This window comes from Serinus canaria, chromosome 4 (assembly GCF_022539315.1).
Source record: "Serinus canaria isolate serCan28SL12 chromosome 4, serCan2020, whole genome shotgun sequence".
In the NCBI taxonomy this organism is placed as follows: Eukaryota; Metazoa; Chordata; class Aves; order Passeriformes; family Fringillidae; genus Serinus; species Serinus canaria.
In genome coordinates this window covers 521,938-544,664 of record NC_066317.1, presented here as the reverse complement: position 1 = coordinate 544,664, position 22,727 = coordinate 521,938, and the positions used below count along the sequence as shown (strand labels likewise).

Below are 22,727 nucleotides of genomic sequence, written 5' to 3'. Positions count from 1 at the left end.
AAGGGCCTTGGCACTCAGCTGACTTTCTACTTGAGCTGCAGAGGCCTGAAGGGACAAATACAGGAGCTGGGAAACAATCGCTTCCGCTGCTCAGAAGCTGTGCCCAGTGTTGTGCAAACACTTGTGGAAGTCTGCAATGAGGCAAAGGTTAGGGAACAGACACGTAAAAAGCAAAATATCTGCTGGACATCAGAATTGCTATAGGAGGAACTGATAGCAAGGAAAAGGAGAAAGGCTTAGGTCAGCTTGTGGGGTTTTTCAAACTTCAGTGTTTAAATATAGATTGTTATGTAGCCTTAGATCACAGGGAGTGCTGGACTTTCCTGAATCCCTCTGGAATCCCAAAGTAGCAGTACAGCTTTTAGGTTGATTTGCCTTTTAAAATATATATATTTAAAAACAATAGTATGGTACTGCATATATATTTTTGATATGTATTTCAGCTTTGCTTGGAAAGAGACAATTCTCTATTGTAGCTTCCACTTAAAAATTGTTGTGGATCAAATGAAATGCTTGATTTGCTCCAACTCAACATGAAAATGCATTGTATAAGGCATAAAGTAAGGCATTAGTATCACCTGTAGTGTTAACATGAAATACTAGAAAATATTAACAAATATACCTACTACAAACAAAATTTATCTCCCTGGTATGAACAGAAGAGATCCTAAATCCACCTAGAGAATTGTTAGGCACCAGCACCAGGGCTTTACCTGCCCTATAAGGCTACAGTTATTGCTCATCTTGCATTTGCCTCTCGTCAGCTGGGCCAGAGGCATTTTCTGACTGTGCAAGTAAGACCTGGAAGTGGCAGGAGGAAACTCATGGTGAGTTTGAAGAAGTTTGTGCCAGGAACTTTCGATTAAATTAGAAGCGGTCAGTGGCCATACCACGCATCACACCTTCCCCTCTGACTCTCATAAGTGAGATCTGCTTAGTGTAACAGCTGTCATAGGTGAATTTGATGATCCAGTGGATCTCAAGCTGATGGACAGGTAAAACCTTGCTGCTCACCAAAGCCTGGTGGTGGGGCAGCAGGAAGGAACACTGGATGTGTTCAGTCAGCTCATGGATTCACGTCTGAGTCCAGAGCTGCTTTGGTGAGGGGGCTCCTGGGTGTCAAACTTCAAACCCCACCACCCACCCTGGGGCTCACAAAACTGACCCCCAGGGGCACTCATGGCGTTTTTGAGTCCTCCATCACTCCATAACCCATGTGTGTCTAGTCTGATGAGTGCTGCTAGAATCTGCACTTCAGCGCTTTCTACCTCAGAAATCAAATTTATATGGCCAGCCATGAACAGTGTGAAGCAAATCACTAAGACAAAACATCTTTTTGACTGTAAAAAGAAATTAACAATCAGTCAATGGGAATTGACACATCAACGTTAATGTTTAGCCATATAAGCATTCTGCTGGACCCTGGAAGAATAACACAGAATAAATATGTAAGCTTTTATAAACCCTTATATAACCCTTAAATAAAACCCTTTTATATAACAAAAAATGTGGTCTATTAGGGTGTCACATAGAACATGGTGCTCATGATGCCAGGGTCACAGGTTCAATCCCCATATTGGAGTTTCGCTTAAGAGTTGGACTTAATGATCCTTCTAGGTCCCTTCCAACTCACACTAATCTGTGAACTAACAAAAGAGAAAAAAAAGGACCTAATATTTTCTGTTATTTTGAAGTAAATAATGTGTTATTTTCTTTGGAAAGATGACTTCTAAACTCTTGGTATATATGTCTATGTGTGTCTCTTTGCTTGCATCTTGCAGTCTGTGAGTGGGAACTGCAGCACAACAAACAGAAGTAACAAGGATGATGTAGTGTCTCTATTTTTAGCTGCTCCCTCCTGAAAGCCGTGAGCTCCCTGTCTTTACCCCGAGGCTTACAGTGACTTGGAACTGTTGATGAGACAGGAGGAATTTCAGGTATCAGCCCATGCTTGCTTGCACCTTCCTTACACCCAGTCAAATCCCATTTAGTCACTTATAAGCACTCTTCATTCCTGATCTGGTATTCCTACAAGCACCCAGCTGAAGGTCAGCTAAGAATGTGTTACTTCTGTAGGAGCTCTGTAATTTTTTTCCTGTGTCAATCCCTTTGGCTACTTCCTGCAGGGAATTTCACCTGGTAGTTTGTTGCCTAATCAGCAACTCTCCCAAGGTCCTTCTGCAGTTCTTCATAGATGAGCCTTGTTTTCACGTCATCATTTAGCATTACCAGAATACTTCAGCTCATGGCAAATGACTTTCCCAGATCCTGTGTGGGACTGCCAAACCTAACAGGACCCCACACAAGGTGGTTTAAGAACCCATGGGTGATGTCCCTTCGTCAATGAAAATTGGTCTTTTCATTCTGCCCTTCATCTCTGTGTATTCACCTGTTACTTATCCATTTCCAAGACAGGTTTCTTTGCCTCATTATTTCCAATGTTTAGTGAGGGCTGTGAAAGGATTTCACAAAGGCAGTTTGACTCTACTTTTTGCACCTGCCACATCCATGTCTTGTTTTCAAGACCTTCAAACAACTGCATCAAGTGTGTGAGATATGACTTCCTTCAAAGCTACACAGATGCTTCTTTATTATGTGTTTATTCATGTGTTTGCTAATCGTATCCATTCTGTTTCTGTTTAAGTCAGGCCATTTAGGAGTAACTAACTTCATCTTGTTTATTCTCATCCTTACAACACTTAAATGCTTTCATTAACCTTCAGCTCCTTGATCTATCACAGACAGAAGTTTAGAGAGAGCGACAGCGAAGAAAATAACATGAATCAGCAACCATCTCAGGGAAAGAAAAACAATCAACAGTAATGATGTAGCAGAGGGGGCATTCTCATCAGAAATGATGGCATTCTCAGCAGCGATATTTTCTCTCATTTCACATTCTTGCAGGAATCCAAGGTTTATTCTTCCTTGACTTTTCTTTGACTGGTGACTCAACATTGTCCCTGGCCCTGTAATTAGATTAAGTATAAAGAGAATTCAGAAATTAATTAAAGAAACAATCACTATTAATACAAGCTAAGGGAGAGCAATAAGTACTCACAAGTGATTAATGACTTATTTTTACTGTACTAACCAATTGACATTTGTGCAAAGAAAAAAAAAATAAAAAAATCAAAACTGTTCCTGCATTAATTGCTTCAACAGAAAGAACTTCTGTCTGCCTGTGTGCAAAGCAGAGATTTGACCATTCCTGTCTACAGAAGTGAAAGCTCTTGGAAATGCCAGCTGTATGTCTAAATTATACTCAGAAAGAGCAAGTGAGGTTTTGGGACCTTGATTTTTGGAGGTGTCAGCAGAGGTTTAGGGGCATCATTGCCATGGCCTTTTGGGTGGTTTAACACACCAGGAAGATATCAAAGGAAACTGTTTCACTCCTCAGGCATGTAGAAATATTGCTTTAGAGAGAACTGATGGAAAGAATTACCTATGCCTGAAGAGGGTGAACATTTGCCCGCCAAGAATTTAAGTAGCCTTCTAAAATGAGCTTTTAGGTGCAGGTGTTCTAGGAAAGGGAGCAGCTCACCTGGCCAGCAGAGCCTTTACAGTGAGGCGGATCCAGGGCGCAGAGGGCTCCACGCACACTTCCCTGCCATCTCTCAGCGTAGCTCTGCCGAGAAAGGAGCACAGCAGTTAGGGCCAGGTGTGTCCCTCACACTTCTGCTAATGGCTGCAAACTTCTCTTAGCCAGTAGCTGAAGGACCTGTTTGGTTTTGTGTTATGTGTTTGGGGGTTTTTATGAATGATGTCAGTGCAGGTGTTCATGCTATAATCTTATAATGAGCCTAATGAATTTTCTATTTGGTTTCAGTTCTCTATCTGGCCATATTTTAGCAGATCTTTCAGGAACATAAATATCTAGAAAAGTGTTTTTTAAACCAAGCCTGGCTTAAATTACCAATGCCTAGTGAGGTGGAAGGGGATGTCATGCAGTGCTGCACAGAGGGTGTAATTGTACAACCATTATTTGCCTAAGAAACCATAGGGAAAGCATAAAAGCCTGACAGAGCCTTTCTATTTACTGACTGCACCGCCTTGGTTCCTGTGACTAGTTCCAGGAGTGGCTTTAAATGAAGCTTACTGTATCTTTTATTTTGTACCCACATGGAGTATAATCTGAATTCCCCACTCCTCAAACAGGGAAATGCTCCATGTGAAATTCTGGCACAAGAAATAACTTGGGGCCTTTCAAACTTTGCCACATGCCGAAGAAATTGTTTTAATTCATGTCAAGATGAAGATCAAGTTTGTGTCTTTGATTGATTCTTCAATGTCTAAGTTATTAATTGTGCTCTGTGTTGCGGGAATCTGATTCTCCCCTCTGATGTTGTTCATAAGTAAGGTGACAGAAAGAGAATTAAAATACTGTCTGGAAGCTGCTTGCAACACTGTCTGGGAATTAGATTGTTCCTTTGGACATAAAGCCTCATTCCTGATACTTGAAGTCTCTGAGGCTTTGCTAGGGAAACATCAAAGTACTTGAGTAAATAGGATGAGAAATGCTGGGTTGGTTCCTCCTGTAGGAAGCAAGGTGATGTTTAGGAAAAGGGCTCACATGATTTCCACATGTTTGCAGTGAGGTCCTCTTTGGCTTAATCTCACATCCTGAATAGTCTTTGGAGGGATGAACTTGGCATGAGTGCTTATGCACTGGCATTGGGAGCCTCTTTCATCTGTCTTCTCCAGGGCCTTACCTGTGGAACAAAATTCTCTTATCTCTGGGTACATGAACAGCATCTTTATTTGCTCCCCTGAAGCAAACCGCATTCTCTCCTGTAGCCTCATTCTTGCTCCTCAGACACTCTGTTTGCTGCATGCTGAGATACAAGTAACTGCATCTGCACAACACAGCAGCTGCATTTTCAGAGCTGTTGATGTGCAGGTGCATTTGAATTCAAACTTGGATTGCTAAAGTTCTGCCATGATCACCTGCTAATATTTCTCATTCTTTCTTGCAAACGGGATAATTCTTGCTCTGTCATCAACCTGCCTACTAAGAATAAAATTGCAAAAAGGATAAAATTGCCAATTGTAAAAGAAGAACTTTATGGACATATTTAGGGGAAAAGGGCCTGTTTTAATTCAAGCACTTAATAAGATCTAGAGACAACCATATATTGTGGCATAGGAATAAATTCATTTGCAGACAGAATCATATTTTATTCCTGGGAACATCCACAGCATCCTAACAGGTACAAATGATCCTTTTTACTTCTGAATGACAGTTTGCAGAGGATGCACTTCTCTTGCAAAAAGTCATCATGGACACAGCATAAGCCCACTTGCATTTGCATGTGAATACTTATTAATTGTTTACGTGATTTTTAAGAAATAATTTTCTTACCTTCTGACCCTGCCATTGAGACCAAGTAGAGAATCAAAGTGACAGCAACAGATTTGCCATCCATTGCTGTGCACGTTTTCTTCTTAACAGAGGTCCTGCTCTGGTGCTGTTTCCCATCAGGTTTTATACCTGAAGGGTGCACTCCCAGCAGCCTGAGTGCTGAGACGTGGGTTCTGCACATGGAGGTTTCCTAACACGTGAGAGTGTTGCATAAGAAACCCAAACCTCTGTGCAGTCCATTCAGTGACACTTCAAACCTCCCTAGCTTTTGCCCCTGTATATTTTAATCACTCTTTAAATTGTTGCTGTTATCCATCACTTTCTTGTTGTACTTCTTCGCGGGTTATTGGCTTAGCCAACAATGCTAGGCTTGCACTTGGAAATGAATATAACATTACCAGACATCTCTCTGAGTCAAAATAAAGAGACTTTTTCCCTCCTCTGTGAATATAGAACTTCTGTTCAGCTCTTTGCATCAAGCTTAAGTGCCTTGTGCAAAAACATCTACCCAGCACAATTACAATAACTTTTCATCCCAATCTTGCACCCTATATTTTGATGTGAATCGGATGAAGTTATTTAGTCAGTGTTTTATGAAGACAAAACTCAACTAGTTTCTCTTGCTCTCTGAAAAGATTTTGTCTTTTTCAGTTTGGCTAAAGGGATTTAGATGCTTTATTCTGTACTGAGAAGTCTCTCTAGTGATAAAGCAGGAAATGATGAGCTTAAAATGACTGAGGCATCATCACCAAAGTCACTTAAGCTCTTCTGAAACTAATCTGTTCATAATATGAAAGGAGAAAGTATCTGGCAGTAAGAGCTGTGATGACACTTCGTTAAAATAAACACTTAGGAAGTTGCTTGTTTTTCTTTCTAACCTCATGCATTTAGAATAATCACAGGTGTTTAAGATAGCAGATAAACACATCTTACAAGTGACTTCTACTGGCAAGGAAGAGCAGCCCAGTCTGGTGAAGGTAGACACCAAGTCAGAAGAGCCACAGTGCTTCACTAAGCAGTCTCCAAGAGCACAGAAACGCATTTTTGGAAGCATGAGAGTGGTTGTTGTATTTCTAAGGAAGGTATTCTGTGACTGCACACAGAACAGAGATGTGATATGTTGGCATTTTTACCCTCAGAACAGCGTCTCACCAATGAGCCTATGGAGGAAGGTGCAGATGCTCTGCCCAGGGTCCTACAAGTGCAGCCATTGCTGACATTTTGGGCAGAAGAAGTGATGAGAAAAGCCCTTTCTCAGCTGTGGTTCGGCTCCCAGTAACCTGACTGGGATTTTGCTGGTGGCAAAGGTTATGTGTATCTGTATTACACTAAAACTGATGTGCCAGTCCTTTAGCATACACCCAGATTTTATGGCTGTGCAGACCAAGTGGTCTTTCCCAACCTCTCCCCATTCTTGGCTGATACTTGCGACATCCTTATCTGCAAATTACATCTCTGAAAGAAGATACCCTATAAAAATCCCTCAGGATTACTTACAGGAAGGCTTAGACTTGTACGACAAGTCTGAACAAAACCTATCTCCTTGAGAAACCTTAACTCCTTCCCAATCTGAGGACTAGCAGGCTGTACAATGCCACACAGTGAGACAGGGGCAAATATGGGGACAGGGAGGAAAGTGTGGTCAGAATAGTTGTCCTCTTGCACAAGAACTTGCTTAAATGCTACCAAAAACTCCCTTTATCTTTTGCACCATGAGCAAACATGAGTGGATTGTGCAGAATATGGAGTGGCTCCTTGTTGGAAAAGACCAAACCTAAACAAATATCAAAATATTTGCTCAACTTTCCCACTTCAGAAGTGTTTGCTGCTTGAATTTCAACATTCCTCTGTAAATTGCTCTGCTACAGGTAGGTGTAAGGCCATACAATTGGAGCTCTGTTTCTTAGGATTTCACCTGATGTAGTCCTCCCTCCTAACTGCAGGGAGGATGCTCAGTGACTTTCTTACTGTTTATCAGATTTCCCTGTTTCTTCAAGCTAATGAAAACCCTTGTTCACTACCACATTCTCAGGTGCTGTCAGAGGTGCTGTCAGAGCACCACACTGCTATGGCCTTGTGATTTCTGTGACTAACCAGTATTTGGTCATTACTATCTGGGAATTTTATCATCTAGACTTCTGAAAACACTGACAGGAAAGAGGAAGACAGCAGATAACTTTTATAATTCCTCTCATTATCTACACTTTAGAGAGGTAGCAATAAGCTGTTTCAATTTGCTGGCTCCCACAACTCAGATCCTCCCCTTGCCCTTCTTGGAACCCCTTATGTGGTACAAACTGAAAGAAAATGCTTCCTCTTTTTTCAGGTCTCTGTTCCAGCAAGGAAATTAATAGCAAACAATACGGAAGTGAAAACATTTCAACAAGCTTTTATTAGGTAGGTAAACATAAACATTTTTAATAAATAAATAAGTAAATAAGTAAATAAGTAAATAAATAAATAAATAAATAAATAAATATTATTCTGTAAATAAATAAAGTGCTTTTTTTCTAGCCAAAAGATGACATTTAAATATACGTGTATACCTTCACAACACTCATTCACAATAAATAATATCTTGTAAATGATGACACAAAACCTGATGTACAAGAATTTAGACATGTTAATTCTGGAAGCTCCCTTCTTCAGCCAGTAGCCCACTGTGAGTGGCAGTGACCCAGCTGCAGTTGAAGCTACTTGACCATGCTTTGCTGGGAAGAAATTGTTGCTGGTCTTTTCCTAAACTGTTAGCAAGAAGGGATGGAGTAAAAGCTCTGCTGTGCATGCACTACACTGTCCCAGCTGTGTTTAGCAAAAATTATTCCAGAATCATCTCCAGATTTCTTCACAAGTAATTTTTCCCACCTTCTTGTTGAGGTGGCAGTGGTTTCTTTCCTACATAATGAGACCAGTTTAAAAGACTAAAAGTATTGTTGTCAACTAACTACAAAACAGGGAATCCATATTCTAAATGCTGTGCCATTGTGAATGTAGGAGGCAGGAGGAGGTGAGCTGTCAGAAACGGGGTGAATGTCTTCCCTATTTCTGCCTCGCTGGAGGAGTCAGGACATTTTTCTTCTTTGTTTTAGAACACTGTCTCAGGTTTGGTGTTGGCCCTAGAAAGAAAGAAGATGGAAAAGGAAGCCATTAAAAATCAGCCATACAACAGGTAAGACTTGCTGGTGTCAGCTGAAATCCACCACCCTGTGGTCCAGTGCCCAAGAGCCTGAAAAGCTGTGACAACCCAATGGACACTGGTACGTCCTAACACTCCCAAAATGATTCAACAGCAGTGAAATTCCATAGTTTGATTCTTCACTTCACAACTGGAGCCTGAGTTTTCCCCCACTTATCTATGTGCCAGTAGTTTGAAAAACTGATTGCTGCTTTCTGCCACTGCAAACATGAGAAAACCAGTCAGTTAATGCCTGGACTTTCTGAGCACTTGTGCTGCAGGTTTCCAAAATGCTTCTGCCTTAGGGGAGAGGAAGGTAACCTTCGCAGAGATGTGTGGCACAGTAAGGCTTCAATAGCTAATGCTGTAATTAAGGCTCAAAGCAATCACGGTGTTTGTCACAATTAGTGAACACAAAAGGTAATAACTGCCCGAGGAGACAGAATTTTGGAGCACTTCACACCCGTCTGTGTTTGCTAGTTCAATTAAAATACCGGTTTTCAATAAGCTGTGCTTATTGAGGAGAAATGACTCACTTGTCCAGAATTGCCTTGATGATCAGCTTCACCCAAGGAGCACTGGGCTCCAGGCACACTTCTCTGCCATCTCTCAAGGTAGCTCTGCAACAGAGGAAAGGAAAAGGGCTGTTCAGTGAAATCCAAGGTAATGTCACCTTTCTCTCATAATAACATCATTGTAGGCATACACTGACGTGTTCCTCTTAAAACTGTATAAACTGAGGCTGTAGCCTAACAAAAAGGGATCTTTTTCACTGGTTTAGTATCTTCTCATATCTGTTTGTTTGATGCATTTAACCACCTGCAGGACTCTCCCTCTCTTCAAAACTGCTTTTTTCTCCCAACTGGCTTGGTATTGGTGTCAGTCTTTCACTGAAGAGCTAAATCTTGCCATCTTGATTCTGAAATTGTACTGCCCAGTCCAGAAGAACTACCAGTCCATTGAAACTTGGTTACTTACAGTAAAAGTTCTAGAATGCAACTGGAACAATTTGTGTGCTAATGGTAGTTTTTTTCATTGACTTGAGCAGAAGGGTGATCATTTTTTTGACCTAGCCCTTTAAAAGTATGTTTTTATCTCTTGCTCAGCACGGCTCCATGTATTTTCACAAGCCAGTGGAATTTAGAGTTTTAGAAAGTTATTTGCTGCCTGACGACTGCAAATTTAGGTCAAAATATTCCATGTGTTTAAAAAGTAGATGTTGGCAAAACAGCACACAGTTCCCAACACGCAGCATATCGTCTCTAGGAGCAAGGAATGTTGCTGTCCTGCTTTCTGGGCAGCTGCTTCTGCGGCTGCTCTCACCGCTCGCAGAACATTTGCACCCTATCAAGAGCAAAAGCTGCTTCCTTCTTGTTAAGTAATCAGGAAGGTTTTGCAAAACACTTACATGACTTCAACATTCTTGCAGTGAGGTCCGCTGGGGGTGAGGTTCACGTTTTGGATGAACTTGGGATGGATGAATTTGGAATGGGTGCTTATGCACTGGCACCGGAGTTCGATGGCCGAGCGTGGCATCAGCTCACCTGGAAAACAAAAACAGTGGAGTGAGTGGTTCACTATTTTCCCAGGAAGAACCACATGAGGTTTTTTGCTGACAGCATCAGGAGAGCCCTTTGTTGCACTGGTAAGACAGCTCAGTGTCTCCCCACCAGCATTTGCTCTGGCCATTAGGCAGCAGAGCTCGAGGAAAGGTTTCTTTACCTTGTGTTCCAAGTGCTGAGATCAGGAGCAGGATCAGCACGGCAGCCACAGCCTTGCCAGTCATGATGCAAGAGAGTGTCTTCCTCGTGTGGCCTGGGCCTGGTTCTGTGGTGGAGTGAGCTCTGGCAGATGCCGGGGTGGACAAGTGCCTGAGCTCCGGGGCAGGCTGTGTTTATATCCCGCCTGGGCCAGCCGGGGCACTCCGGCATCACGGGAGGGTGATAGCCGGGAAACTCCGAACCTGCGAGATGCTGCTGAGCACTGAGTCACAGGTGAGTGGGTAAGCCCTTTTCCCTTGGTGACCACAGAACTGCTTCTCACTAACAGAAAGCACTTTATGAAGTAAAGGCATGTAGAGTTTCCTGTGCTGAGCTGTGTGGAGTCTAGAGAGTTTGTAATTTCTTGGAATAATTTTAATCTCTGCTTGTGTCCTCCTTGTGACTTTCTACCACAGCTCACAGGCATTTGCTCTGGGATTTTCTATCTCTGTGCCTTTGGACTTCAATTTTTTTTTTTTTTCTGTTGTAAGACATGAGAGAAGTAGGAGCCAATAATTCTAGACATTATAGATACTAGCTCTCCATGTCCTTATATTTATGTACATTTTAAAAAAACTTTTTTATATGCTGAGATAACTTTACCAGAAATATTTACAGCTTTCTTTTGATGAATTTAAATCTAGTTTCACTGAAATAAGCAATAGAACCAATAAGACTCTGTGGAACCATTGAGAACAGACAGAATATGTAAATATGATACAATGACTTGCTTTGCCTAACCTAAGGTGGATTTTGTTTTTTGAGGATGACTGCTTCTTCTGAAGCAAAAACTTCTTAGTTATTTGCTGCTTTGAATTTGGGCAAAGGAAAATTCGAAAAGCTGCTGTAGGATAATGCTTCTGAAATAAAGCGAGGCACTTTTGCAAATTTAAATTTGACCCTGTAAAGAGAAGATTTCTTCTGATCATGATGAAATTAAAGAAAACTGAAGTAGGGATCATTAAAAAGGATTATTCAGACATTGTCAGAGGTGTTCAACCATTTCTTTTAGCAGTAGAGACAAATACGATAATACAACTTGGCCTTATTTGGGTTAAACATTAAGGATTGCCATTACTGTTCCTCTGCCAGGTAATGGGGAAATCAAAGGAACAAAGCACAGGGCCATATATGAATGAATGTAGGTTATTTTTCTCTGACTGATCATGAAGGTCTCAGAGATTTACATATGCCAGGCTGAATTCCAGTTACTGTTACCATGTCTATCACTGTCTGTAATTTATAAATTGCCTTAGAGCACATGATCTGGACAGTAGATATTCCAGAAACTATGGAATTAAGCACCTACCTGGTGTGCCTGTGACTTTACAGTGTGCAGCAAATACAGCTGGATTAGCTAACAGATAAACAGATAAACCCCTCATCACAGCCCTTGCTTGTCTGACCTGAGGTCTGCCTAGGGGTTGTCCTCTTCAACCATGGCAATCAGCAGGTGTCTAGGAATATGAAAGAAAACACTAAGTTTCTTTGAGGCTTATTCCTAGCCTCAGAGTCTGATTCTGGTTTCATTTGCTGCCTCCTGATTCTCTGACAGGATAACAAGAAGCAGATATTGATCCTTACCCCTGATTTCCACTGGCTCCATACTTCTGTAGGCCTTTATCACGTCTCCAGGTTAGCCTCTTTTTACCAAGTGTTGTCCTGTCCAACAGACTGGGTTGTTTGTTCCTAACTCTGGACTTTTTATTTTCCCCTCACACTCTATTTCCATGCACAGCAAGCTCTTTGCAGAAATGCAAGCTAGAGCACCAATGGAAAAGTCTTCTAGCCTCCATACAAGGAGGAAATAGAAGGATGAATTGCAGGGCCTAAGGAGTGTGGATTTTTTCCCCAAATATTTCCAACAAACTGGTATTTCTCTTTAATTTTACAAATTATTTTCTGTATCCCAAGTAAGAAGTTATTCTTTCTGAACTCTGTATGCAATGAAGCTTTTATCTTTCATCCTCTTTGTGCAAAACCTTCTGCCTCTTTGGTTTTAAGGAAATGTCATTTCTGCTTTCTTGGTCCAGACAGAGCAGATGTCTGTGGCTCTGTGAGTCTCTACTCAAACATAAAGAAAGGGCTCAGGTGTTTTACGTCTATCAGAGACCACATCATGATTACAGCACAACAAATCTTGATATGGAGCAGTGGCACAACTGAGCCCTGTTCTGGAAGCTGTGCTTTGGCTTGTAAGCTATGATGTAGGGAGCAGAGTGCTCAGGAGGGGCCTCCAAGAAACTCACAGTCCACAAAGATAAATTCTCTCCTGTGGTTACAGAGAGAAGTCAGAAGAGATGAACTCTGAATGAAAAGGTCACATGTTTTATTGTAAACTTTGTGATTTGGGCCAAAGAGAGCAGCTGTAGTTCCAACTGATCTAAAAGGACCTTGTTTTGGAGACGTGGGGTGGGTCAATTAAGAGCTGCTGGAACCTAGCTCACACACACTCTGACTGAAGAGAGCCATTGCTAAGCCTTAAATATGGGTGTCATAAACGATATCTGATATCCTCCAGCTGTACAAACACCTTTTTGTGTTTATACACATCAGGGTCATGAATACAGTTATTGAGAAGCTTCCACTTTCTTGGCAGGAGAGAGCCTTAACATCTACCAAGTGATAACATTTCTGAGTACTGATGCTTATCAGCAGTATATGACTCTCAGGAATACAGGCTGTCCTGTGTCAACTTCTGACACCGGTCCAACAGTCCCTGCCCAAATCACATGGCAAAATGGAACATGCAGGATTAGCTCAGATCAACCTGGGGGTGCTACAGCAAGCATAGGACTCTGTAATTCCACTGATCAGGGCTTCCACATCAGCTAAACTATAGAGAACAAAGGGCAGGAGAGAGGCTGAGGTACCCAAGTGAAAACACTGCAGTTTCTCAGATAAGTTTCTCTGTGCTCCTGCCCTTCTCTGACTTGAGTGCCCAGGAAATTTACATATCCATATGCCCACATGAACAGTAAGGAATTTCTTTCCCCTGGGGAGATCCTTGCAGTGCCCTGTCCTCATTTCCCTCAATGACTGCTCACTACTATCTTTAGTAATTCTGCCTCATGCCTGGAATTTTACACCCAAACATGTAAAAGATGATTTGAAAATTGCTGAGCAGCTGAGTCAGTCCCTGTGACCTGATGGGGTTTTTTGAAAATAGGTTAGGTTCCACAGGAAAGGGTAGTCCTCTTTTGCCTTACAATTCCTCTAGGCAAACTCTTCCTCTTAATTTCTTACATTTCTGTGACCCTGTATGCAAAATCTCTTAATATTTTTGACCTGCTATAGGAAATACTTCAACATCTTTGTGGTATTTTTCCTGGCAGTTGGGGTATTTAGTTTCATCTGCATTTTAGCAGTGAGATGGTCTCTACCGTGAATCTTTCCTTGGCTGACTTGAGAGGTCCAAACAAGGAATTCATTATATTTACAAATGCCCTAACTCTGTCTTTCCCCACTATTATTCCTTACTAGATATCAACAAACTCCACAAGATTTTAAGTTTGCCACTTTCACACAGAATGACTTTTACATGAAAAATACAGAACAAAGGGCTGAAATTAGAAATGTAACCATGAGATTCACTTTTATTATCTTTCTTCTGATGAGCTTATGCAATGTGTGATCAGTCCTGTGCAAAAATATTGATTCTCCTTTGTTTAGTAATATGCAATTCTGCAAGCCCAACTGGTTTTGCTGAGCCCTCCATCTCAGGAGAGGCTCACTGAAGTTTGTCTGGCTGCCTCCTCACTTCCTGAAACTGCTTGTGTTTGATATTTACCCTAATTTTAAAAAATGGAAACAGCATTTATTAATTTCTAGAAGTTCTGGGTATGGAGTGGAGGTTCTTTGCCAAATCAGTCCTGCACTAGGCAGGTGTGACAAAGGTCACTGTGTGAGTGGTTTAAGAAATGAGTATTAGTTAGCCATAAAATTGCTCAGTCTTCTGAGAACAAGGATGAGAGCTCTGCTGGACCACAGCACAACTTCCTCAGAGCACAGGAGATGATGATCCCTATTCCTGTATTTTCCGTGCAGCCCATGATTCTTGCTGCAGAGGAGCACAGTTACAACATCTCAGCTGGTGAATGTTTTTTCCCCCTGCCCTGCTGATGAGATCTCTGGTTCAGAGGCAGGTGAGGCACCTGGAGCTCTGTCTCGAGAGCACATGGCACATGTGGAGTCCCTGCTGCACAAGCAGCTGCTCCAGGAATACACAATCATATCACACACCTAAACTCATTGCTAGCACTTTCTCTCTCTCCTGAATTTTCTGTCAGCTGTGCTGATTTCCCAGTGTTCATCCTGTGGGCTCTTCCAGGTCCTGGTGCTGTGCATTTAACACTCCATGCTTGCAGCTGCACATCCAAAATTCACTGATGGTGATGCTGAGCCTTGCTTCAGCACTCCCTGAGCTTCCAGCAGAGTATTTGTGGTTTACTCAGAACTTGATTCACATTTTTCAGCACTTTGAAGGGCTCCAGAATTGCAGTTCTTCCTTTCTGTGCCCTTTGGCAGATTCACAATACAACAAAAGCCATTTACTGATCGGGTTTGATGGAAAATATCTGTCCTTGTGTATTCCTGGGTTTTCCCCATGTATGCAGTAACTGGATAGGAAATGAAATCATCTCCAAAAGGGGAAGTAGTGTTGGGGGGAAAAAAATATGAAAAAGAAGAAATGGACAGGATGCTGCCTGAAACACTGTCAGGGCATTCAGGCTAGTCAGCAATTTTTCAAAGAACAAAAGAGAGCGGTTTATTTTTAAGGAAAAAACCAATTGCAGTAGGAATACTCAGGGACTTTCCAGTATTGCAGTATTGCAATACATGGTATCACCATGGATTGTCTTTCCTATTAGATAGACACCTTTTTCATTAATCATCACATGTAACTGAAAACCTATTACAATGCATGAGCAAAAGAGTTACTCAGAAAAATACTTTATTCAGTGTGACAAAGCCAAGACTTCCAGGACTGAGCAGGAAGAGTACCTGAGGATAGGGAAAGGACTGGAGAAGATCATTGGGAGTAGCACTTGTTTATACTCCCTTCCTTACCCCCCGGCCTCCTCTTTGCCGGCCTGTATCCCTTCAGCTGTCCCAAAAGTAGAAGCCTGTGTTCTACGGTTTCCCTGCTTGGCAGGGAAGGATAAAATAATGACAGCTTTTGCAAAGATATCATATTTTGAAGAATTTAAGCAAAGAAGAATTGGCAACCCTGTGGTACATTCCATGGGCGTTGCAATTTCAATCACCCCTCTACTGGTGTAAATGGGGAATAAATTAAAATCAGTGCAGTCACACCTCAGCACTGGATGTTGATCCAAAGAGAACAAGGTCCTGAACTCAGAGGCACTGAGATGGTGCAAAGCACTACAGCTATGAGGAGACAGAGGATGCATTGGCCTCAAATTCCAGCATCTACTTTCCCTGCTTGGGAACACTGTGCTGGAAGGTAATGTTTTACAGGGAAATCAAGTCTGATTTTTCTTGTCACTGGATTTTCCTCTTCTTTCCTTCATTTCGTGTTGTTTCATTCCCATATGAAATGGAAAGCCCCGGGGAATAATTTACATTATATTGATTTGTTGGGAATTCCTGCCATAGAGAATTTCCTTTAACGCCGGTGAATTTTGTAACACTGGTCATGAGGCAGCAGCAGGTCAAACAAATGCTTCAGGTATGACCTGTTTGCCTTCTCCCATTCCTCCCAGGTATGTAACAGCAAACCAGAATACTTGTGTGACGGGGAGAGTTTAGGAACTTGCACCTTGGATTTTTCCAAGCACTCACAAGTAGCTCTCAAGATTTTTAAAGGCCCAGTGGTATAGACAGAAATTATATTGTTTTAAGCCTCTGTTGACTGCCTGAAGAGTTACAGCACTTTTGGAAAGCAACACTATATTTGTTTAAAGCATCTCGGATTTTGTGCACTTAACATTTAAAATGCCATTATTCAGGAGTGTAAATCTCTGCCTAACTATCTTGGTATTTATACACTGAATCATATCTCCTCTGCACACTAACTTCCTAGTGCACTTGCAATTCACCCTGCTGCTTTGGGAGAAAAGAATGAAGCTAATATTTAACTTTTCAGAAGAAAGTGAGGTAGTGATTTGTAATCACTTCCCACCCAGATCAATCTTCTTCATCGGAGGCAGATCCTATCTCTGCATGACTGACTTATGTCTCTGGGCCTGATGTTTACCAAACCACCATCAGCAAAGATCTCAGCTGCCTTGGACAGTCACAGCTAGAACTCCAAGTGTGTTTATACCTTTAGCAATTCCTAAGGCATGTTCGGAACTTTAAAAAGTTCTACTCTCCTTCTGCCATTCCTACCCTACCCTCTCTTCAGTATTGGTGTTTTTTATTTCTAGGCTTGGATTCTCTTTACGTTAAAGGCATATCCTCCTCTTCATTTGAGGAGAAGTGTTTGTCATTTGGATTCAATGAAATGTGGAAATTACTCCTGTATGTCACTGCTTCTCCTACTTTCAGCACAGAGCTAATTTCCTCTTAGAGGAAGGAATGTGATCAGAAGTCAGGAACTGACCCACTTTTATTTAGCATGGAGAGCTGCATTGCTGTGTGACACAGAGCACCAGCGGTCGATACCAAACCCAAACATCTGAATATCTAACGCAGATCACGGATATAAACTGCAGCAGGCAGTTTGATTTTCCCCAGCACCTTTTTCCCGGAGGTCTGACAATACCTGTTTGTTAGGTCCAACCAGGTGAGGTATCCAACCCCAGTACAATTAATCAGGAAACTATCCAATATGAGCACAGGCACGGAGCCGAATGTTTAATCACCCACAGAAAACCATATCCCTTCCCCATTCCTCTGAAGTGCAATAACCACCAGAGAGCTTGGAAACTGCTAGGAGTCATTATGAGCTTTGATGCCAGCCACTGCTCTATCATTTTCACTTCTGAAGTGGCATGTGTGACTGCATGCCAGCTGGCAGCCTTTCATAAGGTTCATCCCACCAATCACACATTTTCTGCAGAGGACATTTCTGTTTCTCCTGCAAAACCCCCATTATTTCGGCAGCTTTAGGGAACAGAAACTCCTTGGCTGGTAAGATGTCTCCAGAAGAGTTTCTCATAGACTGTCAGAGAGTAAATATGAAATGAAGACACCTAGGAGCAGTTCTTCATGCTTCATCTACTTTTTGGCTTATGTGAGGTTTTAAAGACTGTCTCCTGAAAATGTTTTCCCCAAGTATTCTAGTTTTACTGTTCTACTTGAGCCATTTGGGAGCTCCAACTCTTCTCCTACTGCACAGGGGCTTTATTGTTACTCTTGTGTTGAGTGCACCTTTGGTGCTGATTGCACATGGAGTGTGAAGAGTGACAAAAGTCTGCACGAGCACATCAGGCCTAGGAAGTTCCTACAGCTGGGACACAAAGAGTTTTCTGGCAATAGTGTCCTAAACAGCAATTACCAGGCCTGCAGCAGTGGTGGTGCACAATTATTGATTGGTACATCAGGGTTTGGTTTGCACTTCAGTGAGAGCTATGTGACAGTGGTTTTGATCAAAGAACAGTTACTTCACTGAAGTTTGAAAACAATTTCCTTCCAGCTTATGTTGCAAGATGAGCAGGATGTTCACTTGTTGGCTTGAACGTCACTGTTCACCTTTCACACAAGTTCCTGAAGTGCATTATCGGGGTGTGGGAAACAGCTACAGATCACACTTCAGCTTGCAGCCCTTCTTCTCATAAACTTCAAGTAATAAAGCTTCAGTTTCAAGGTACAGAATTGGACAGGCAGCAGAAAATGAGTTCTGGAGTGTTTGTGCAGCCTCATGAAAATTTTTTGTCTTTTATGTCCGCTTTTAAGACAGGCTCCATTTATCCACCTTCAAAGCCCCGAAATGCACACTCAGAATGAAAAAGCTGCTGTGTTCTTTGTTGCTCTGGTGTAAACAATCTTGCCATGATGGACAGTCAGATCCTGTCCAAAGCCTTTTGTCACAGTAGAATTTTTCAAATGTACTTTCTGGATTGGGTGTTTTGTGATCCCAGTTTACAAAGTTGTGTGTCATGGTCTGAACTCATCCCAGAGCACTCTGAAAGTAATCCTTGCAATTCTGTATAAGCCACTGCATGTCCTATCCTTTTCAAAGCCTATTCCAAAAGGAAATGCCAAACATAATGGTAATCATTTACCAAAAGTAATTCCAGATGAAAAGCATATGTCTGGAGCAGGAGGCATAAGAGCAAAGCAATTTGATTTTTAAACACATTTTTGAGTACTTGTTTTATTTTTTGACAGTAAGAAAGATAACCCAAGTGGCAGAGGTTCAGACAACTAATTGCCTCCCTTCTGAAGATACCAAAAATCACATTTTATTCTTTAGGCAGAGCATTAAGGGAAGTTATGTTACACCACTGTGAGTTCCTTGGAGTCCTCCTTTATTTGTGTATCTCTTTTTCTTATCGGAATGAAAGATAGTTCCCAGTCTACAACTATTGTGCTGTTTTTCTATGTTTTCAACTGATTAACCCAGAAAGGCATTGAGGTTCTCCTTAACATGCAGCCACAGTGGATTTTCAGTGGAGGACTTTTGGGACTGGGACTGACTTGGAGATCTGGGAATAGGATGGGCGGAGATTTCTGAGGTGCTTGTCATTACAGACAGGTTTCCTTGAATTCAGGGCTGGTCATTTTGCTTTTAGTGTGATTCTTCTTCTTTTGAGGGGGTCCATTTTATAATCTGGCTCTAGGACAACAGTGGTGAAATAAATGAGGAAGTGGAGCAAAAGCTGTACTGCAAAGGTGGAAAGAAGATGCCAGGACTGGAAAAGAAACAAAAACATCCGAGTGGCTTCTCCAAAACTGTGTGTCTTATTGTAATAGCACTGCCTGGAAAATTATTTACTGATGCATGAAGCATCAGGGACACTGTATTAGCTGGCAGAAAATATCTGAAGGATTAGTGGCAATGGCTCTACAGCCTTTATGAACCAAGGCACCATGAATTTAAATTATACAACACAATGGAATTCAAGGCATAATGCCATTTTTATCACAGAACTAGCCTTACTAACATATAGGTCACTTCATTTCATGACAAGTTGGGTCACGTTTGCTCTTCCTGCTAGGAGCAGTGGGTATAAATTCAACAAGTGCTGGATATCTCTGACAGCATGCTGAGATCAGCATCCTGAACCTCAGCAGCAGCCAGCGAGGGTATGAAGCACTCAGTGCTGCTCAGGATGCAGTCAGGCCACACTGACATGACTTTCAGTGCACATCTCTCCCAGCTGGAGCACTGCAGCTGGAGCATGCTGCTGCATGTGACTGTGATGGGACAGAGGGAGAACAAGCAGGCTGGAGGCACAGGAGCAGTTGCTGCCTAGGGGAATTGCAAAAGGCCACTACATTGCACCTTTGCTGCTTTTTGGGGCCTTATCCTCAAACCTGTGAGCCATCACCCATTTCAAAGTGATTCATTGCTGGGACATCCAAAGGGCATTTTCATGCCATTCCTGTTCTTGGAGGCAGGAACTTGGTAATGAGTTCCAGCAAGACAATCAAATCCTCCCCGCATCATGTTGCAATGTCCTGGTACTGCAGTGTCATCCTGAGAGCCCTGTGTGAGGCGTCACCTCTGCCCTGGTGGCACACATGCAAGGACAGTGGCATTTTGGGAGAGATGTGGTGGTCCCTCTCTCAGGAGAGCAGGACATCATCCTGGCCCAGGAGCAGGAATTTTCCCTAAGGCTCAACCCAAGGATATGAAATCACTTTGTGATGTGCCAGCCAATTCTCTGGTGTGGAATGTGAGGCTAACTTTCCTCAGGCAAGGAAAGGCTGGCCTTTCACATTTAAAGTGTTACCACCGAATAAATGGTCTGATTGTCACATTTTTAATTACAGTTGGAGTCGTTTGGTATCTGGGAAAGCAATAATCAGGAGGATTTCAGTATTTTGCTTTCCAAGTGTCCCTGTGAAAGGACCCTGCAGTGGATGCAGTCCTCGCAATGAAATGTACTGCATGGACCCATTAGGAATTTTCAGCTTTAGGCAAGTTTGTTGTGAAAGAAAATTATAAGGACTACCCAAGACAAATTCAGCAAGTAAATGATATTTATTGCATGCATGTGACTTGGAAGATGGATAGATTCAGGGAAAAGACAGCCACGTGCCTAAAGGGTTAACCTGGAACTGCGGAGGTTTCAGTGCAGCTCTTGGCTTTAGAGCAGAGGTTTGTGACTCTGGGGTAGTTGATTAAGCCAGGATTTGCCAAGTCCTGATCAAAGATGAGACTGTCATCCTCAAAGTCTTGCCAGGGCAAATTAATTACTGCTGGAGACCAAACTTTGTGCCTGACTTCTCCTCAACACAAAGCCATGGCTGCACAGATTGAAGGTGCCTGTCTATCAGGAGATGAGTTTGAGTTACTGAGGCTTTCAGAATCATTTCTAGAGGTTCAGAAAAAGAAACACTAACATATACAGTATGGAGAAAAGTTAGTGGCCCTGAGAACTTCATTATTAGTATTTTAACATTTGTATGCCTATATATACGTTTTTAAAAACAGGAGTAGAGGATCGCCATGGATTACATGAATAAGGAATCAGCACAATTCTCAAACACAAGTAGTACAGACTTCACACAGTGTAAGTGGTACTGGGCTTTCTTCCTTTCAAAAGTGTGGTTTGGGAGTCACCAAGCATACTTGGAAGCATGGATTTAGAACAACTTTGCAAGAAACATCAAATTTCTTCTGTATGTTTTGTGTGAAACAATACAAAGTATGGGTACGTAATCTTATCTTTAATTTTTCAGGCACTTTAACCCTTTAAAAAGAAATTGTGTAAATCTGTGACTCAGAAAAGTAGTGTCTTGCTTTCTTTGTTTCTGGGACAGATCTGCCTTATAATCCTTGGGAAAGGACTCAAGCAATATATTTCACCCTCAACACATTTCACAAACAAATAAACTATCACAAGATAAAGGATTTGAGCTGGATTATCATTTCGTTCCACACCTCAGAGCCAGGAAATTCAGCCACCAGTGACACACTGGTTTCAACGCAGCCCATTTTGTTTTCCTAGTAGTGCCTGTTGCAGACATCACCTGAAAGCTGAACTTCCTGCTTGAAGCTGACACAGGTATCAGTCCTTTAATGAAGGATTTGCATGATTTATTTCTCTCCTCTTCTGCATTATTTGTCCTAACACATTGTTGGGGATTGCAAGGGTCTTATTCACCCCACTGAAGTCACTGAGGTGATTTCCCTGTCCCACTTTCCTCTTCTGTAATCTGATAATTTTCCTCCCATCTCGCATGATTAACAAGATCCCCAAAGTGAAAAACACTGCCAAGACTTCCTGTTGGCATGTGAGGCATTCCTTTCTTGTGGGCATCCTTCAGCACTCTTTGGCTTCAAAGGTTTAATGGCTCTGTTTCAGAAGGTGTGAAGGAGGTGAATATAATAAGCATCTGATCATTTAATATTTCACTTCAACAGGTCCAGGATGAAGCCTTAGATGGCCAGACACCAGTGGGAAGGGGGTGCTATCGCAGGGTACCCACTGAGAATGTTACACAAATCACAATATTTAATTTTTTCCACATTTATTTTCAATTGATTTTGTGCCTTCAGTGAGAGGGCACCCAGGAAATACTACCAGGAGTCAATGCTCAAGTTTGCAGCAAGTGGGCAGGTTCTGGCAGGTGGATATTGGGACCCAGGAAGGACCAGCTGCTCCCTAAGGAATGGGGAGCCAAGCATGCAAACCCAGCAGGCTGGGCAGGCACCCCACTGCCCCTGCTCCTTCCCACAGAGCCTGAGCAAGGAGATCCTGGCAGTTCTGGGTCGAGCCAAGAGCCCACACCAGCAGCAAAGTTCAGGGCAGTGAGGCAAGTCCCAGTGAAGCCAGAAAACCAAGTGACAGGGCAAGCACCCGGATCAGTGCCGTCCATGGCCAGGAAAACTTGAGGCTGAGGCTGAGCCCAGCACAAGCACTCCTCCAACAAAGGTCAAAAGCAGGAAAATTGCCAAAGCCCAAGCTTAAATGAGCCTCTGGCCCCTTGCCAAGAGGGCATGCATGGAGAGGTCCCAGGACTATGAAGGTAATTTGCCAGAGGAGTTTGAGGGGTCATGAAAGGATTTAGCTGGAAATACTGAAGGAAGAAAAGGCTCAATGGACTTTCCTCCTTCAACTTCCTTCAGCTACAGACTGCAAACAAGCTTCAGCTTGGGATACCTTCTGGGACCTTTCTGCATGTCTGATTTTTTCCTAAGTCCTCTGAACAGAAATAAAACTCAAATCTTAACAATTTCTGAAACAGCAAAAGTAAAATACAGAAGCTTTCCTTTAAGATACAGCACATCAGAAAACCCTTTCCTGGATCTCCTGGCCTTCCATCTTTAAATGACAGCTGAGTTTTAGACACA

The 22,727-nt window shown here is 42.3% G+C and overlaps 2 protein-coding genes across 2 annotated transcripts; both read right to left on the bottom strand.

Annotated features, from left to right (window-relative positions):
- Positions 1 to 2,890: 2,890 nt before the first annotated feature.
- LOC103823470 (interleukin-8-like) lies at positions 2,891 to 5,423 on the bottom strand. Its single transcript, XM_009098547.4, has 4 exons — positions 5,360 to 5,423; positions 4,571 to 4,709; positions 3,542 to 3,625; positions 2,891 to 2,966 (listed from the first exon to the last, which is right to left on the bottom strand). The coding sequence occupies exons 1-4, from the start codon at positions 5,421 to 5,423 to the stop codon at positions 2,891 to 2,893; spliced, it is 363 nt and encodes a 120-aa protein (XP_009096795.1).
- A 3,021-nt stretch (positions 5,424 to 8,444) lies between these two features.
- Positions 8,445 to 10,320, bottom strand: LOC103823472 (interleukin-8-like). The gene is made up of 4 exons (XM_009098548.4): positions 10,257 to 10,320; positions 9,943 to 10,078; positions 9,071 to 9,154; positions 8,445 to 8,475 (listed from the first exon to the last, which is right to left on the bottom strand). Exons 1-4 carry the CDS (start codon positions 10,318 to 10,320, stop codon positions 8,445 to 8,447), a joined length of 315 nt encoding a protein of 104 aa, XP_009096796.1.
- Between the last annotated feature and the right edge of the window lie 12,407 nt (positions 10,321 to 22,727).

What these genes read in the sequence shown, in the direction of transcription:
- LOC103823470 (XM_009098547.4), bottom strand. Translation starts at nt 5,423, where the DNA reads ATGGATGGCAAATCTGTTGCTGTCACTTTGATTCTCTACTTGGTCTCA. An exon ending in CTCAATGGCAGGGTCAGAAG is followed by an intron (nt 4,710 to 5,359) that starts GTAAGAAAATTA and finishes TTTGTTCCACAG; the next exon opens with GTAAGGCCCTGGAGAAGACA. An exon ending in GTAAAGGCTCTGCTGGCCAG is followed by an intron (nt 2,967 to 3,541) that starts GTGAGCTGCTCC and finishes ATCTAATTACAG; the next exon opens with GGCCAGGGACAATGTTGAGT.
- LOC103823472 (XM_009098548.4), bottom strand. Translation starts at nt 10,320, where the DNA reads ATGACTGGCAAGGCTGTGGCTGCCGTGCTGATCCTGCTCCTGATCTCA. An exon ending in TGCAAGAATGTTGAAGTCAT is followed by an intron (nt 9,155 to 9,942) that starts GTAAGTGTTTTG and finishes CCTCTGTTGCAG; the next exon opens with AGCTACCTTGAGAGATGGCA. An exon ending in ATCAAGGCAATTCTGGACAA is followed by an intron (nt 8,476 to 9,070) that starts GTGAGTCATTTC and finishes CTTTCTTTCTAG; the next exon opens with GGCCAACACCAAACCTGAGA.